At 36.9% G+C, this 20,022-nt stretch overlaps 1 protein-coding gene across 4 annotated transcripts in view; it reads right to left on the bottom strand.

The window, feature by feature from the left end:
* The window catches only part of LOC145673430 (uncharacterized), a 573,733-nt gene that overhangs the window by 352,682 nt on the left and 201,029 nt on the right, over positions 1-20,022 (bottom strand). For all 4 annotated transcript variants that reach the window (XM_081743127.1, XM_081743130.1, XM_081743129.1 and 1 more), the window contains exon 4: positions 13,045-13,321. In XM_081743127.1, coding sequence (XP_081599253.1) covers positions 13,045-13,321 — 277 coding nt within the window. The remainder of the gene's footprint in view (positions 1-13,044; positions 13,322-20,022) is intronic.

Raw genomic sequence — 20,022 nt, 5'->3', positions numbered from 1 at the left:
ATCGTACTTACTCGGACTTGCACTCACACGAGCGGGTCAAGATAGGTATTAGGTTGAGAACCACTGCCACAGACTGTTTGCAATGTTTATAGACATCCTTAGCAAGAGGAGTCAGAAACAATTACAGCAGAAAAAGAAAGAATTTTTATTTTATTTATTTAAAGAAAGAAGAAAATTTAATATATTGTGTGTATCCAATATATTAAAGCATATACTTAAAAATACATAAACATATTAAATTAAAAAATAACAATGTACAAATTTGTTGGTGAACTGTAAAAAAATTATAATAATATAACAAGATAAAGAGATCATACAATATACAAAATATTAATGGAATAAAGTAAAAGAATAACGAAAAAGTAAACTGCTACAGAAATTAACAAGTCAAATTTCCTACTTGTAAGTGCTACTAATTCTTCAAAGGAGATCGGGCTTCCTAGATTCCCTTTATTAATAGAGTTTAATGTACTCGGTATTCAGAGATGACAGGACTTCGGACTTCCATAATCGGACTTCGGAAAATGTAATTTTACACATACACTGCCATATTGGAAAGGAAGTGGAATACCTTACTATCTCTTAAATCAATAATAATTCGATAAAGTTGTTTACGTTGCACGGTGATATAATGAGGATTGTCAAAAAGATGTACATTGTTAACACCATGCTCTGTAATATTTGTATTTATAATACGTAACAATGGAGCTATAGTATCACCTCCCATTTGTGGTTCTACAATATCATTGTAAATATACATAAGTATAGGTAGCGGTTTTTGTAAATCAGGTGGATAACGAGCATGATGCACAACTGCAATATCTTCTTGTTGTATATGATCAAACCCTAGTATTTTGACTAGTTCAGGAGATAGGCGTACTTCTATATGCTTCTCTTGATCTTTTATTACTCTATTAACCTCGATTCGTTTTACTGGTCCTTTAACTTTTAATTGTAAATTTAATATATCACTCTTATGATGAATTTGAGATAGAATATCATCAACATGATAATAGTGTCCTGGTAAGATTTTAGTTATGTTCCAGCTTTTTGTACTCATGATACGGTAATAAATATTATTAGTATATTTGGAAACCTTCTAAAATGAACTTGTATAATGTACTTCAACAGCTGTTTCCCACACTCCCTTCTCCAGTACAATAGGATGAAATAATTTAGTAATATAACAACCAAGAGTATTTTGAGGAAAATATTCCATAGAACTATTGCTAAGAAGTGTGAGATAAAAATTATCACTTTGCTGCATAATCAATCAATCAAAAAGATCTTTGGATCTTTTTATGCGCTTCATACCACAACCTGTTGATATAAAATGAACTTTCTTTTTCTTCCAGATCCTACCAACACCTGATTTAATTTATTTTGAGCTTTATTTTTAAATTTGTTTTAGCTTCTTGCCACCGATTTTGTAAAGACTCTTCAATAGGTCTATTATTATTTAGTACATCTCCTGCTACATTAATTCCTGCACGTTTCGACTCTTTACCAACAGTTTTTGCACCTTGTTTTAATAAAGGAAATACAGTGCGGAATAAACCTCCTAGAAAACTAGCTATGCCATAACCTTCTTGATATGCTGTATCTTTATATACATTGTAACCACCTCCAGCTTGATTGCTATAATAACAAAAATACGGGTCATTCATATTTCTTTCTATATACTCAAATATATCAATAGATTACAATAGAATATTTGTATCATTGTTTATAAGTACGCCATTTGTTGATAGCTTTATGTTTACGTGGTGGAGGACCATCCTCTTTGTTCTCATCATCATCGTCCTCTTCCCCACCTTCTACTTGTGTTAGTTTTCTAATATATTCTATTCGTTGAGGATTATGGATGTACTCTAAGGGTATATTGGCTTTTGCTAATAATGTAGCAAAAGGTTTCTAACCGGCAATTGAAATATTTTTCTTACGACATCTAACAAAATCGGATACCAAATCCACTATATTTGCACCTGGAATTAATTTATTATTAATATTCACATTTCCATTATCATCCCATTGAATATTAGGATTTTGTTTCAATTTACGTAATAAAGGTCTTGCTTTACGTTTACAAATTTCGGGGAGAGTGGATATTATTTAATCCTCCTCCTCCTCGTCTTCTTCTTCTTTTTCCTCCTCCTGCTGATCTATAGTAGTAGTTGTTGTTGTTGCTGTTGTACGGAAACGAGTACACTCCCTAAACTGGAGGTCGTAAAAGAGCATGGCTGGATGGTTCAGGGTATTCGTAGTCTTATGTAATTTCTGCTATGTTAAAATAAGGGTTGGAACAAATACATCCCTGCTATGTTACGGAGTCTTATGTATTATCTGCTATGGTAAAATAAGGGGTGGAAAAAGTGATCATAAAAGGGAACGAGTCCACCCCTTAAAATGTACTCATAAAAGAGAACGAGTACACACCTAAAAGTGCTCATAAAAGGGAACAAATACACCCCTAAAATGGACGTCGTCAAAAACCGTGGGTGGACGTTTCAAGATGTTCGATTTCCCATGAGCTCCTGAATTGAGCGAATATGTTCCAGATCGATCATTTTTCTACTACTCATGTCTTTGCCGATTATACACATACTAACATTGTAAGAAATACCGGTCGAATTCGTTATCAAATTGTATTCCTAAAACATATTTATAGACATGCGACATAATTTTAGACATGAGTGTACAGTAGGAAAGTTAAGGGAATATGTTTCGTATTTTTGATCGTTTTTTATTTTATGATCATCAGTTAGTATTACATAGGTAAATGCTGGAATAACAGGTATATAACTGGTTTTCGCCAACTTTAACAGGACGGCCTGAAAACATGTCACTAAAATTGCATTATTGTCACAATACTGAAAAATGTAACTGTACTCCTCTTATTAGTGAAACTAAAGTAAAGCACTTAAGTATATTTATTGATAAGCATCTAAAATGGTCTTCTCACATTACACATATTGCCACAATATTAAGAAAATTATTATATAAATTTCTTCAATTACGAAACATTGTAAGCATAAAAATATTACGTAACGTATATTATGCTCTTGTAAATAGTATACTTTAAGTGGTATATTAATTTGGGGTGCTGCCTACCCTACTCATTTAAAGCCTTTGATTGTTCAGCAAACTAATATTGTAAGAATATGTTTAAAAAAGGGACTTGAAAATAGACTAGATAGACTCTATGACCAATTTTCAGTGTTAACACTTTCAAAATTATATTTGCAGAAGATATTAATATGTTAAAAAGGATAGTAACAAATGGGATTTAATAAAACATATGTATATAACGAGAAATATGACAAACAAAAATTTAAAAATTAAAGCAACGAGTAAATCTATAACTCGATATCAAACATACTACAGAGCTCCGAAGATCTATAACAAACTCCAACTCCGAATCAAACAGGAAGGTAATTTCAAAGTATATAAAAGGTTAATTTTACAGTGATTAAAAGAATCAAAAAGTATTTTAAAAACAATGGTTAGCTGAAAGTAAGAATTATAAACCTCATATGTTACGGCAAGAAAATAAATAAATAAAATACTAAAATCACGCCCACACACAAGCATTTGCTTATGTGAGCCATTTTCTATCTTTTCTTTATTCTTTGCATAAGAGATACTAAAATTTCGCAATATAGAAATAACTGCATTGAATTAATCTGCCCGACACCGGATAGACATTACTTCTGAAAGTCCAAAATCCTGTCATCTATAAATACGTTAAACTCTGTCAAGAAAGGAAATCTAGGAAGTCCGATTTCCTTTGGAGAAGTAATAGCACTTACATGTAGGAAATTTGACTTGCTAATTTCAGTAGCAGTTAATTTTTCCTTATACTTTTATTTTATTTCATTAATATTTTGTATATTGTTATTTTTATATAATTTATGTATATTCCTTAATATACAGTATTGTATACATCCAACACATACATTTTCTTTTTTCTTTAAAAAATAAAATAAAAGTGGTTCTCAACATAATTCCTAAGTTGACCCGCTCGTGTGAGTGCAAGACCGAGTGATTACGAGCACAGTTGAGAGAGGTCGCGAGTGATTGCGAGAAGAGTCGAGGGAAGTGGTCGGAAACCCGAACCGAATTGAGGTAAGCGATCGCGAGCCCGAGTGAGTACGAGCCCAGTTGAAAAGAATGACCTCTAGCGCGAGCGAGCTTAGTGTAAAATCTTCATCTATTTTTTTGTCCGTGGGTTGTTTTTGCTCACGCGGTATTTGCATGCGTTGTTTTTGTCCTTGCGCGGTTTTTGTTCGTTCGCTGTTTTTGTCCTTATACCTACTTAACTGGGAAGAGTGCCTATCAATTATGCAACCTGAACCACAGTAAAGACATTTGGGTTCTCAAACTTAAGATACTTCTATATGAAAATTGTATAAATTTGTTCAATTACGATACATTGAAAGCATAAAAATATTACGTACTGTATATTATACTCTTGTAAATTGTATACTTATACATATGGTATATTAATTTGGGGTGCTCCTCACCCTACTCATTTAAAACCTTACAAGAAAGTAATATTGTAAGAATATGTTTAACACATGGACTTCATAGTAGACTAGATTAGGGGTGCCAGACGTCCCGGTTTTCAATTATAGAATTAACTGTCCCGAAAAAGGCTTTCGAAACGCCTGTTTGTCCCGGTTTTGGTTCTTCAGATTGAAAAAAATTAACGTGCAAAAAATAGTATGTCTCAGCTAAAAAGAAATGTTTTCGGAAGATTTGTGTAGCCAATTAATTTTACTAAACAAACAACCAGGAGTTTGAAATTCACATCAATTTTTTCATCCTATAAGTTGTCTAGCTTCCAGATGGGGAAAATGGATTTTTAAAAATATTCAAGAGGGATCATATTTTTTGGCAATAATTTCTTGAATATTACTTTCAATAAAAAAAAGAATGTATTTTTCCTGGTGACGGATTTTAACTACTAGTTATTTTATACTTCAATTGCCAGCGAAGAACTGCTTCATTGAAGGAACTTTAGTAAACAATGGAAATACCTACTGCTCTCAGTCACTGCATGTTAACCGTATTTAAACTATTTCGTCCTGTTTGCTGTCTTCAGAGGCAAAATTTTACAACAGTGACGACGCAAAATTAAATTCTCATGGGGCAAAGGAGATACAGAGACATTTTGTGGAGCGGCTATTTTTGCAAACCAATAATGATAGTTTTATGTTTGACTTAAATTATAGTGCAACGTATATTATTTTTTTCATATTATATAATTATAAATTAAATTTATTTTAAATAAAATTTGCAATTTACAAATAAGGTAACATCTACATTAAATTATTAAATTCTGTGTGTAAAAATATTGACATTTGAACCAGGGTCGGATTAAGGAGGGCTTAAGGGACTATAACCCCGGACCTACAGGTGGACAGGGGCTTCCACTCTGATCAAAATTTCAACTGGCTATACTGAAAGAATCATGAATATACAGCCATCATCATTGTTTTACTTCACTTCTGCTTCAGTTTTCTTGAATACATCTGTTCATGTTTTACCAGTAAATATAAGAGAGGTGTCATCAGGAAATGATTGTATATGCCCGTCCATTTTTAAATTATACAAATCATTTATATAAATTAAAAGTAATATTCGACCTAAGAACGTTCCCTGTGGGACTTCTTGTTTTACATATGAGTAATTGCTTTGAAATTTACCTATTTGGACGGCCTGTTTTCTGTCTCTCAAATAACTGGTAAACCAAGATAGCGATATATCCCTTATTTCACATCTTTCTGGTTTATTTAAGAGAATTTTGTGTGATATTGTGTTGTTTAGCTCGGTCCAAGAAAACTGCCATTACTTTTTCAGCTTTATCAACATTTTTACAAACAATCTGTTAAATTGTACATCGCATCTGATGTACTTTTAACTTTTTGAAATCCATATTGATTTGAAGAAAAGAATTTATTTTGTACAAGAAAATTAACTAATCTTCTCTTCATATATTTTTTCTAGCATTTAGCATTATTACCGAGGATTGATATAAGTCTATAATTATTAGGGTCAGCGTTTGAGCCTTTTTTATATATAGGTTTTATTATAGCAGTCTTAAAATCATCAGGAAATACACCTGTTTCTAAGCTTAGGTTAAAGATATACTGCAAAAGTTATAATATATTTGATTTCGTATGTTTCAATACACTTGCTGATAATCCATCTATATGAGATGTGTTTTCGATGATAATTCAATTTCCTGTTTAGTGATTGGAGTGAGAAATATGGAGTTTATTACTTTAGTTTGCGAATTCAAATGAAAATTTATTTTTTGATCAACCTCTTTGTGAACAATTTTTTTGCCAACACTGGAAAAATGCGCATTAAAACTTTCAACTATTAACATTGGATCACGTTCATACGTTACTAGACCATTTTTAGTGTTTAGTTCATTTATTTCTACATATTTTTGTCATTTTTATCTATAACATCTGTTATTACCTTCCATAATTTACCATCATTGTTATTATATAATATAATTTGTTTTCTATAGTAGCCATTTTTAACTTCTTTTATTAATTGTGTAAGTTTATTTCTATACCTTCAGTTATATTCCTTAAATTCTAAATCGTTTTGGTTTTTTATTACTAATCGACTTAATCTATCTATCTCTCTTATAGAGTTGACTAATCCTTTTGTTATCTATGGTTTTATTTTCAGATATTTACTACTTACTTTTTTATTTTTATTGTTAATACGTGAATTACTTATACAATTTTTCATAATTTGGATGAAATTCGAAGTGGCTCTATTAACACGACTGCTCTGTATTACCTGATTCCAGTTACATTTTTTTTCAAATCTTCATTTAATAAACTATAATCTATAATTATTGTTTCATATGACGTTTTTCCCTCTTTTGCATTGTAATGAGAACATTTATACTAGTGAGAAAGTGGTCAGTTATACTTGTTTGCAGCACAGTCATGTGACATTCAGTTTACTTCGGTGCTTTAAAAATATGATCTATACAAAGCTTACTCTTACTCTGTCTTAGAAGTCAACTTCCACAGACTGTTTACAATTCTTATAGACATTCTTAGAAAAGATGAGTCAGGAACAATTACAGCCGAAGTCAACAAAGTTAAGCAGAAGTCAGTTTAAGCTTGATAACCCAAATGTCTTTACTGTGTTTCAGGTTCCATAATTGACAGGAACTCTTCCTAGTTAAATAGATATAAGGACAAAAACAACGCATGGACAAATATATAGCATGCAAATACAGCGTGGACAAAAATCATAGATGAACATTTTGCACTAGGCTCGCTTGTGCTCGAGCACACTTCTCTTAACTGGGCTCGCGCTCACTGAGGCTCGAGATCACATACCTCAATTAGACTCGTACTCACTAGAGTTTGCACACACTCCCTCAACCGGGCTCGAGCTCGCGATCACTTCTCTCAACTGGGATCACGATTATTTCCCCAAACTAGACTCGTTCGCATACGGGCTCGCACACAATTCTCTCGAGTGGGATCGCGCTCACTGGGGCTTGTGCTCACTAATCCTTAGTGAGCTCGCGTTCACTCGGATTCACGGTCACTTAGGCTTGCGCTCACAAATACTAAGTAGGCTCGCGTTCACTAGAAATCGCGCTCACTTCTCTCAACTGAGCAAGCACTCACTTTGGTTCGCGCTCACTTCCCTCAATCGGGCTCGAGGTCGCGATCACTTCTCTCAACTAGACTCGCGATCATTTTTCCAAACTGGGCATGCGATCACACGGGCTCTAACTCAATGCCCTTGAATGAGCTTGCGCTCACTAATTCTAAGTGGGCTCGAGTTAACTGGGACTCACTTTCACATTTCTCGACTGAGCTCGCGCTAATGATTGCTTCTCTTAACTGGACTCGCGCTCACTCGGGCTCGCAATCACTTAACCAAACTGGGCTCCCGCTCGCAATTAACTCCCTTGACTGGCCTCACTCTCACTCGGACTCGCGCTTACGCATATAATTGAGGATCGGGCTCGCCCTCAATTATTGTGCCCGAGCCCAGCTGAGCACGAGTTTGCTTGTGAGTCCGAACTCATGAGTTTGGACACCTATGACAAAAACAGCGCATGCATCGCCCCCAATGCATATCCTTTCCCACAGCAAACGTGCAATTCTTGATATCTCAATAAATAGTATTGCGTTTATACTTTTTATATTGTGTTCTCTTTATAGGCCGTCATCGGTTCGGTTTTGTGTATACATAGGGTATTGGTATACAACTTTTCCCTTCATATCTATTCCGTCTATCAAAACGAAACTTGGTACACTCATTTTTAACCCCTGTTGTATTTTTCAAGATACATTTGGATTGTATGCTTTTATCTGGGCCCACTCCAGAGGGGGCCAAATTTGATAGGATGTATTTTTGGAGGGAATTTTTTCCAATTTCCCGTCTTCAAATACTTTATGGGCGCCAGTACATAGCACCTCTAGAGAACTTGTTTCATGCTGAAGAGAATGAACTATAAAGCGTGACTTTCCAATGAACAGTGTTGATGCAATATCTTTTTCCCTGCGAGTCTACATTTTTTTATGCTAAGAGGATTAATGGGCTCCATGGACGTATTCCATTGTCTATGGCATCCAATTTTTAGTGAATGAGCATATTTTTCTTATGTTTATCGAATGAACTAGGTTTGATTCGGATGTCCCGGAGACATGTTCATGTTTGTCCCTTGTGAGATTTGCATGCCATTTGAATATGGCAATGCGAATACTGGATTGTGCTTCTGTTCGGACACGTTTTTTCATTAAAGGTATTTATAAATTTATTATTTACATAAAACACACTTTCCGACACCGTTTCCGACAAACACACACACACTCTCCCGATATATCCAGAGTTCGTATCCGGTTTTAACCGGGGATATACCGAGTGCATATACCGGGGATATACTCTTCCATTCATGCAGCTGCCTATTATAAACATCATTCCTATTTCGGTGTTTCTCCGTTTTGTTTACACTTTTAATCATTTGTCCTAGTATATTATTCTCTTCTTACTTCTGATTAGTCATTTGTTATTTTGCTTAATATCTTATATAGTCCTCCTATAATTTATTCGTTTATAATAGCTATAATTTCGTTTATTTCTTTAATTTTTATTTGATCTCTTCCCTCTAGCCGTTCTTCCATTAATGAACATCATATTACGTTATGTTTTTTATGCCTATTTCTTCGCATTGACATCTTGGATGCTCTATTTGTCCCATTTTGCGTAACGCGTGACTAGCAAGTAACACTTCCCAAGTGTAACACCCCGATTTTGATAAAATTTGACAGGTAGATACTACACATGAAATAAACGGATACGTGTTTTTTTAATTTTCTGCTGAAAAACGGTTATAGGGGGCAAAAGCACCACCAAATATTTTGGAAGTTGACGCTCGAAAGACGAAAACAAGTGCACCGAAATGAACGAAATTGTGCACAGATATTGTAGACATAAATTGAGGGAATATGTGTTTCGTATTTTCCTGGAAGAAACGTTTGAGTTGGGCATGGACCGCTCCAAACCTTTGATCACAAAATATCAAAAATGCTAATAACGGTATGTCAGAAGTGCCTAAAAGACATGAAGAATTGTGACAAAACTTTGTATAGAAACAATAAGCAAAAGATAAACGAATACGAGTTTTTTATTTTGTGCGGAAAAATGGTTTTAGGGGCAAAAGCCACACCCAAAATTTTGAAATTTGACGTCCGAAAGGCAAGAAGTGGACCGAAGTGAATGAAATTGTGCACAGATATTTTAAAAGTAAGATGAGGGAATGCGTGTTTCGTACTTTCTGACAAGAAAAAAAAACTCTTCGGTGGAAAGAGGAGTTCGGTGGCAGAAGGATTGCACCGAACCGAACGAAATTGTGCGTAAAAATTGTATGTGTAAAATAAGGCCTTTCGTGTTTCACAAGTGTCTCCATCCGATTTCTTCAAATTTGGCAGATCAACAGTAAGCACAAACAGTATAGCGTACTTTATAGTATTTCATGGGGCGTCTTTAATCCTTACAATGTTTCTCCACATAAAGAAAAACACGTGTCGATTTATTTCCTCCTTGCTGTTGATGTGTCAAATTTTTATCAAATCGGATCTTGACATTTGAAAAAGAAGAAAGGCCTTATTTTACACATATAATATGTACAAATAATTTCATTTGCTTCGGTCCACTCCTTTCTGCAATATTTCGGTAATATTTACTTCTTGGAGGGGCCTTGGCCCCAACACTGTTTTTCCGCACAAATTAAAACACGTTTCGTTTGTTTTGCAAATAGTCCCTACATGAAGTTTCGTTGGAATTCTCCATATCCTTTAGAAACTTCTGACGTATACTTTTTGCACTTTTGACATTTTCTAATCAACGGTTTAGAAGGTCCGTGCCCCACTCAACCATTTCTTCAGGAAAAATACGAAACATATATTCTATCATATAACGTCTAAAATATTTGTGCACAATTTCATTTACTTTAGTGCGCTTCATATTGTCTTTTGGTCGTCAAATTTTAAAATTGTGTGTGGCGGTTTTTGCTCCCTCAAACCGTTTTTTCCCAGAAAATAAAAATAGTATTCGTTTATTTTTGCTTATTGTTCTTACACAAAGTTTCGTTGCAATTCTTCATGTCCTTTATATATCTGACATACGGTTATTAGCACTTTTGATATGTTGTGATCAAAGGTTTGGAGGGGTCGTGCCCCCTTATAACCGTTTTTCCGCAGAAAATTAAAAAGTATGCATTCGTTTGTTTTATTTGTAGCGTTCATCTGCCAAATATTATCAAAATCCTAGTGTTACAATTTGGAAGTGTTACTTGTTAATATAGTCCTGACTGGCAGGAATCAGCAGTAAATAAAGTCTATAGTAAAGGCTGAAATACTGCAAGTCAGGGCGATCCACCAACCAAGAGTCGGGTTCAGCGCAAGAGCTAGTGTACCTTGCTAGATTAGTCTCACAACTATTGCCTTAATGTTTGCTTTGAGAAAGCGGGCCATGTATACGCTGTTTTTGTCATAGATGTCCAAACTAGGGAGTCCGACGCTCGTGAGCTCGGCACTGGCGCTCAGACTTGCCCCGGCTGAATAATTTAGCACGAGCCTGAGTGAGCTCGAGCATCAATGAAATAAGTAAGCGCGACTCCGGCTTAACTTGAACCCAGTCGAGATAAATGAATGCTAGACCGAATGAGCGCGAGACCAGTTGTGAGAATTTATCGCGAGCCACAGTGAAGGCAAGCTCAGTTGAGAGAAGCGAGCACGAGTCCGAGTGAACGCGACCCCACTTAGGATTAGTGAGATCGAGCCAATTCGAGAGAATTGAGTCGAGCCCAGTTTCTGGAAGTGATCGGAACCCCGAGTGAGCGCAAGCTGAGAGAAGTGATCCCGAGTGGGAGCCCAGTTGAGGGAAGTCAGCCTGAGTTTGAGTGATTGCGAGGTCAGTTGAGAGAAGTGAGTGCGAGTCCGAGTGAACGCGAGCACACTCGAGAGAATTGATCGCGAGTTCGAACCATGTTGATGGATATAAGCGCGAGCCCAAGTGAGTGAAAGCTTAGTTGAGAGAAAAGAACATGAGTCCGAGTGAGTGCGAGCCCAGTTAAGAATAGTGAGTGCAAGCTTGTGTGAATTCAAGCCCGCGTGAGTACGAGCCCAGTGGAGAGAAGTGAGCGCGATTTCCATTGAGGTAAGTGATCGGGAGCCCAGTTGAGTGAGCTCGAGCGCAACCGAGCTTGGTGTAAATGTTCAGTTATGGACCATGGCAAAATGTCCATGGGGTCTTTTCGCTCACGCAGCATTTGCATGCGCTGTTTCTGTCTTTGCGTGGTTTGTGTTCACGCTCTCTTTGCCGCGCTCTATTTGCATCCGCTGTTTTTGTCGTTGCGCTGTTTTTCTCCATGCGCTGCTTTTGTCCTTATATCTATTTAACTAGGAAGAGTATCTGTCAATTATGAAACCTGAAACACAATAAAGACATTTGGATTGTCAAACTTGAGGGATTTCTTCTGTAATTGTTCCTGGCTCATCTTTCCTAAAGATGTCTATAAAAATTTTAAACAGTCTGTAGCAATAGTACTCAACCTAATTCATATATTGACCCGTTCGTGTTAGTGCAAGCTCGAGTGACTACGAGCCCAGGCGAGAGAGAGGTGAGTGCAAGCCCAAGTGACCTCGAGCGCGAGTGATTGTAAGAACAGTTGAGGGAAGCGGTTGGAAGCGCGACTCCAGTTGAAAGAACCTAGTGCAAAATGTTCATCTATGGTTTCTATCTATCAGTTGTTTTCGCTCACGCCGTATTTGCATTACTGTTTTTGTCCTTGCGCTGGTTTTGTCCACGCGTTATTTGCATGCGCTGTTTTTGTCCACGCGGTATCTGCATGCGCTGTTTTTGTCTACGCGGTATTTGCATGTGCTGTTTTGTCCTTGCGCGGTTTTCGTCTTTGCGCTGTTTTTGTTCATGCGCTGTTTTTGTCCACGCGGTATTTGCATGCGCGGTTTGTGTCCATGCGCTGTTTTTGTCCATGCGGTTTTCGCCCATCGCTGTTATTGTTTGCGTTATCTTTACCTAGAACCATTTTATCTGTTACAGATTTCTGATAAACTACATGGTCATACCAATATTTATATGCTCTTTGGATTTAAACCAGTTCAGATATAAATGTGTAGCACATGTTAGTACTGTTGAATCCTTTTATTTTATTCTCATTGTATGTAAGCATCGATGGAAATTTGAAAATGTTACATTGACAGAACTGGGTGAAAAATTAGTTCAGCAAGTTAACTCAAACAGTGGTGAATTTCCTCCTTGCTCTATGGTTAGCGCTCGTGCCTTCAACAGAGCACACTTGGGTTCAATTCCTGTAGAAACCTTACGTGGTTTAAATTTCACATTAACCTTAAGTAATGTCTCAAATAGCTCTGGTGTGAAACAAGACGCTAAACTCCATACCAATCTAACAGAGAAAGTATGTGGTAAAAAAAAATCACTAGAATTTCAATAATACATGTTAGATACCTGGATGATAATAGAAATAAGGTGAGCATCCGCACAATTGTTGTGAAAGATCTTTCCTGCACTGCATCTTGCACACGTGGTATGTGTAGATTCTGCTGATTTCTAGTTTAGATTCCTGAAGAAAATGGCATCTTCTTTGGGACACTCGTAATTTCTCCAGTAATCTTCCGGCTGACATTGTATGTGGCTTCACAAAGACCTTCACACGTGAAGGTTCATTAATAATTGTCGGATTACTAGTGGAGTCTGCAACATCAAACGGCGAGTGGACATAGGCCTACAATTAAAATAGAAATAAGTTATGTAGAAAAAGTACGTCAAAAATCAAACACCCATGTGACTATTACTATTATTACTTACTACACTTTAAGAGATGGATGATAATTAATATCTACTTTTGTGTATTTCAAAATATAGAATAATCAATGGAAGTACTTTGGTAATTTTTTAAATAATCATTGCTGAAAACTACATGTTCATTGGTCTTTTGAAGTTTAAGACTTTCGAGTCTCAGCACGTCATATAGCCGGGTTTTTTTTTCCTCGGTGGACAGATCGCGTCACCCTGACAGGCCCGTATCCAGGGGAGTCTAGGGGGCTGGGCCTCCCCTAAAATTTTTGCTGACTCCCTAAAATTTTCACGGTAGGCTTGCAAATGAACTATAATATGGTGATGAACTATAATAAGGTTGGATTGCCCCCTACATTTTTGGTCTGTCTACCGTCCTGCCCTGAAGTGATGAAATTTCCGTTAATTTGAACATTGGATGGCTATCCGTAGACGACTTTCGACTTCTCATGTATACTTTGTGAACCTTTTAGCACTTTAAAAAAAATCCAGGTGCCAGTGCATCCGGTGCAGAGCGAGTTAGAGCGATAAAAATTAGAATACGTTTCTCACGTTTTTAGATGCATTTTTGACTCAAAATGGGAGATTTATCCGAAGGAGAAATATGGAATATCCTTGATGAGTTTGCTGTTGATTCTGGATCTGAAATTGATGATTCAAATATTGACCCAGATTATGTTGGCGGCGCTTCTATAGCAGGGACGTTATTTTTTTATTTTTTTCTGCTTGTAATGACTCACCAATAAGAATGACTGTAACGTAAGCATTTATGTGAGTGGGTGGGAAATATCTCTTTGTAATATTTTCTTAGATACAACAATCGTATTTATTTATATTCTTGCACATTTTCTGGCAATGGTAGCACTACAAAAGAGAGAATGCAAAAAGGGCGAACGACAAAAGGGCGATTCCAGGCGAAAATTAGAAATAATCGGTCTTGCACTATATTTTTACTTTATACTTATACCTTTCTGCCATTTCAAAGTATCTAATGTATGTATTGATGGTTTGTAACATTGGAAGGGCTGTTAATTGCCAAAAATCTCATATGTTCATACTTATAATCAATCATATTGCTTGTCGGAATTTTTTCATAACTGAAAAAGGTACAGAACAATGTAAAAAAGTATAAAATGAGAAAACAACCCTAACAGCACAATTCCACAGCAGACATATGCCTATCATTTTCCCTCAGGTACATAGGAATGTGTCCAGTATGTGCCTTATGTACCTCTGAGAGAGAAATCACATGGATGACAAGTGATAGTCACAATCTATGTCTGCCCCTAGGTACATGCCTGACATGTGCCTGGGGAACGTGCCTAGTACGTTCTAGGTATATTCTCCATGCCGTAAGAGTCAATGAAACACAAATTACTCCCCAAAATATGTTAAATAGCCTATCTGCGTAATGTGTTTACATTAAAGTGAGTCTAAAAGACACTTTAAACAAATAAAAAAACGTACCGCAGAGTCGGCGCAAACCACCAAACTTTGCATTACTAGCCGCTTGCTCTTCCGACTTAGCCACGTAGGCAAGGAAGAAAACGTCGCTTTAGAGGGATAATTTGTTGAGGTCTTTTGCATGTGGCTAATCAGAGTTCTCCTTTAACCGCGTATATTCGACGATACGATACAATATGCTCGCCATGTAATTCTACAACAAAATGACGACTATCTATTTACTTCATTTCATGGTTCTTCTATATTCACTTTCAAATGATCGGCAACAGTTGCCATCTAATAAAGTTGATGCGTATATTGCTTCTAGTATACAATCGCTTAGAAAAAGAAGCAACAAATGTATCAAATGTGGGAGATGAATTTAAAACACCTAAGTGGAACATGCCTAGCACATCTTGTGCTGTCGGGGCAAGCAACAGTATGTACCTGAAGGACGTGCCTAAAACATGATATTTATGTCCCAAGTGACGACATATAAACAAATTACTGTTAGAGTGCGAAACTGAGCCAGGTATATAAACGCTATATTTGTGGCACATAGTTGCAAATATCAATTAGGTGTAACAAGTACCTAAAACTGTAGGTAGCTGAAGTAAACACTTAGCACATGAACCTCATATGTGCTAAGTGCCGGGTACCTAAAGAGTAGCTGGGATACCTAAATGGCACATGCCTAGCACATCTTGTGCTGTTAGGGAGGTTGATAATGTTTTATTCTGTAGTACTATGTTCATATTTCAAGAAAATAAATATATCATTGCTCTTACGTATTTACATTATTTTTTTTATAAAAATCGAAAAGTATCGCAAAACCTGCCGACTTGAGGGAAAACATCGCAAAAATGGGCTCCGACTCGAATGTCTTAACGCCACTTTAAGCAACAAAGCTGTATGAAGTGGAATTAGAACTACTGGAAAGATTATCAATTTTAATGTTCCTCCACCGGGCAATGAAGCACGGAGTTCTTGCAACAAAGCTAAGCAACAAGTTTAGGAATTTGTTTACGTACATTCATTGTTCTTTCTACCTACCAACACTTCAATTTGAATAGCACATTGTGTCGTAATTCCTTAGACAGAAGCCATCCTTCCTAACATTCCAAATTTAAACAGGCTGAAGCAAATTCCCAGTCAGAAGCAACTCTGATATCAACAACTAAAATTTTTCTTTGTGCCAAATGTACACATACCTATGTATGCTGCTTTCTTATTTATCTGTGAACAAAACCTATAATAGACATCTAGTTTATTCAGAAAGTGTTGGGAAATGTTAATAGTAGGAGTTGCACACCAAGAATACGTGCCGTTTTGTTCTAAAGTCCACGTTTCTTTGTTATTTCATGAAAGCAACTGCAGGTTCCGATACCTCTATTCATAAACTTCAATTAGTGTATCTTTTGTTAAATAAGTGGCAGCAGTTCAGTCAGTTTCCGAATATAGTGACCAAGGACTTGGAATTTTCGGTTAACCATTTTACGATTTTCGGATTTTGAAGGTAAATTTTAAACTTTCAGTCAAGCAGTTACTGCATCATCACTATTTACCGTAGAAGTTTTGTTCGTACTTCATTCTCTTCAGAGTAAAACAACCCTTCAAATGCACTATTCGCATGTCCGTATCACATATCTTGGAGTAATAGAGGTTAATTGAGCGTTTTAAAAAATATACACCATATATCCTGAAAGTATGAACCAACACATCAACAACCTACAGCTCCGCATTTCAGATTTACAAAAGCCTATCAATTAGCACTACAATGATACTATTTTTCAATGAGGAAAATTTATTTGACTCAAAAGTAACGCCTATATCCAATGTCAAAAACTGAACAAACTACCAAAAAATCTCAGAAAGAGATGTTACATCATCCGGCTAAGCCTATTGTAAACACCTGTAAAAACTGGTGAAAAATAGGGCTTAACCTAGAACTAATTGCAAAACAAACGAAAACAACGCCAATTGTTTTATGATCTTATTGAACATACATAAAGTATAGAAGAATCTAAGTAGGTGAACAACCTCAAAATGGCCACAATCAATATGGCGGCCAGTACACCTTCAAATAAATTATATATACAGGGTTTGTCCAAGAAGTAATGAGACTGGCCGCCGCGCAGTGCTCGTCACCACCAGAGCGCTCTCAATAGGTGGTGGGGGTCTTACCTAAGCAACGCACCGCGCGGCAGTCGCTTCTGTGCAGTGAGAGAATGAGGATCGATCGTTGCACAAAGTGTGTTTTTCATTTTGGTCACGCGATAAATGATGGAGCGGACGATAGAGCACCGATACGCCATCAAATTCTGTTTTCGTTTGAGCAAAACTACTTCAGAGAATCTTGCCTTGATTAAGTAGGCCTACGGAGACAATGCCATATCGAAAGCCCAGGGGTTTTGCTGGCATAAGGACTAAAAAGACGGGCGGGGGACAGTTGAGGACAAAGATCGATCTAGACGCCCTTCGACGAGTTTTTCGGATGAAAACCTGTCTAAGGTGAAAGAACTCTTGGCCTCTGACCATCGGTTGAGTCTGTGATTAATAGCAGAAGAACCTAGAATGTGCAAGTCAACGGTACACAAGATTGTAAACGAGAATATGAACATGAGAAAATTTTATGCAAAATTGGTGTCAAAAGTGTTGAGTGATGAACAAAAACAACGACGAGTTGACGTGTGTCGTGAAATGGTGAAGGTTGTGGAAGGTAAAGCAGACTTTTTCCTGTTCCCCAAAGTGAAAACCGCCCTGAAAGGTCGCCGTTTTGATGACGTTGCCGCCATCCAGAAGGCCGTAACAAACCTTTAAAAGGCATTTTGGAAGCTGACTTCCAGAGAACGTACGAATCATGAAAATCGCGCTGGCAGTGGTGCATCGACGCGCAAGGGACTCTCTAGAAGAATATTGAGAGTTGTTAAAATCGGATGAATAACTTCCTGTTTATAAGACAGTCTCATTATTTCTTGGACAAACCCTGTATTACCTTTTCGATTTATTTCGCAACCTTATTAACTTTATAGTGAAAGTTCTCTCCTTATTTTTGTTTCGTCTTTCTCTCATCTTTATTTTGATACCTAGTTCATTATAATCAGGCTAATACTTCCAAAATTACAGAAAATTATCTGTCGGTAAATGTTCTTTTATATTGGCTATTAACAGTAACTGAACAGTACTTGGTAAAACAGATTGCTTATTAAATATAAAGTTACAGGTAATAAATATTTTCACTTAACCACTATAAGGCATAATCACATATGATTATTATTCTCAATACGGCTTATAAAACATGAAATAACGGGGAATAATTATTTTCACATATCCACTATACAAACATAATCACATATGATTATTACTCTCAATTTACGGGAACTCAATGTTTATTCTAGCATCACCTCAGCGCAAAGAAATAAAAAGCGCGACTTGAAAATTAGTCTGGATACTCATCCTGAAAACAAGATTTAGTAGAAATCAGACAACTTGCACCATGATATTCTCCACATGCCGTAGTACAACCCATTTGCTGTTTCCTGCAAGTACACTGTTTAGAATCACAATTCCGTTGACAATTACATCTAATGGCCTTTAGAGTATTTATAGAAGCTGCAGGCTTGACATTGGAATCGCAAGAAGCCTATCTTCAACCTGTTTCAACCCGTATTCCTCTGGCATCAATTGTTTATGTGATTCGATCCATTGTTGTAATTGTAACCGCTTTCCGGATCTGCTCCACTGCTGCTCCACCAATAAATACTTTCAGGAGACCTGAACTTACCTGGTTAAGACATCGAAGAACATTTCCAAAAAGGAATTACAGACTTTTTTCTAGATCGCCCTCCGGTCTCGATAACAAGATGAACATTAAGCACCGAGAGGTTTGGATGTCTCATCTCGAAATCCTCACGGACATCCAGATGAACGTTCGGACCACGACACACAAAAATATCATCCATACATGCAACGAAAACACATTAAATAAAATGATACTATGCTTATTTATTAAATGCACTATGCGTTAAAAAAGGTAGAAGAAAAAACATCACAACACTAGACATTGATATGGATGTACACACTTAACTATTTCCACAAGCATAAAATTACCCTTCACATTTTACGATATTATAGCACTTTGTATCACTGTATAAACGAATGAAATGTTAGATTTGGGGGTTCATCACAAACATTTTTCTCACACCTCTCACTAATGGACGTGGGGGTTAACACTGTGGGGTAATACTTAAGTAATCCCACGACGTAAGTTCCTGGCTGGTGCGATAAAAATCCATATCCAACAGGATAAACGTAGACAATCGCAGTATGTAGAATTAGTACATTGGAGGACTCGTACTAATAATACGCACTGGGTCAGTGGACCCGGAACTTCACCAAGTGAGGGTTAGCCGCTATTCAGTCTTTGATCGGCTACCAGCTCATGCCCGCTTCGTAATTATATCTTGAGTTAAACGAACGTGTTCGCTATATTGACGCGTGGAAAAAACTTCCAGAGTCCATGTGTACTAGGTGTAAGCTGAATTGACCGACTGGTAAATGTTGGCAGTTTATTTTAAAATGTAATTAGGTTAAGTCACCTGTATGTATATGCAAATGTTAAAAGAATTTGCATTAATTCACAGTTCACTGGCCACAAAGCAAGAGAACACGATAAACTTATCATGGGAAATTCTAGATAAAAAGTGGCTGAGCAATATGGCTGGCGCCGGCGAGTTGTTCGAGCCTGAGAACTTCTAGATAATACTGGCTGAACGACATTGCTTGTCGATGATCTGACTAGCTTGCAGCTGGTCGGTTCTCGCCTGCCGCAGTATTTCCATAAACAATTGAAGAAAGCACTTAATTCAGTCCCGAATAACTATAAAACGTAGTCTTTGCATATTGATCAGTAAGGCCTACCGCTCACTGGCAACATTTTGTCGGGCAACTATCTTGTTGCTCTGGCTAAATGCATTGAGTCTTATGGGAGTCCGCTCACTGAGGCGACAGCGACAGAAAAGTTGCCGAGGTGTCGCCAAGCAGGGCGACAGCAGGGCAACAGCTCGGCGACGGAACAGTTGCGCAACATCTAAAAATGCATTGAGTCTTATGGGAGTCCGCTCACTGAGGCGACGGCGACAGAAAAGTTGCCGAGGTACCTCCAAATAGAAAGGTAAAAAATAAATG

Source organism: Thermobia domestica, chromosome 16 (genome assembly GCF_964235325.1).
Source record: "Thermobia domestica chromosome 16, izTheDome1.hap1.1, whole genome shotgun sequence".
Lineage (NCBI taxonomy): Eukaryota > Metazoa > Arthropoda > Insecta > Zygentoma > Lepismatidae > Thermobia > Thermobia domestica.
The sequence above is the reverse complement of the archived record's forward strand: the minus strand, read 5'-3'. Positions and strand labels throughout refer to the sequence as shown.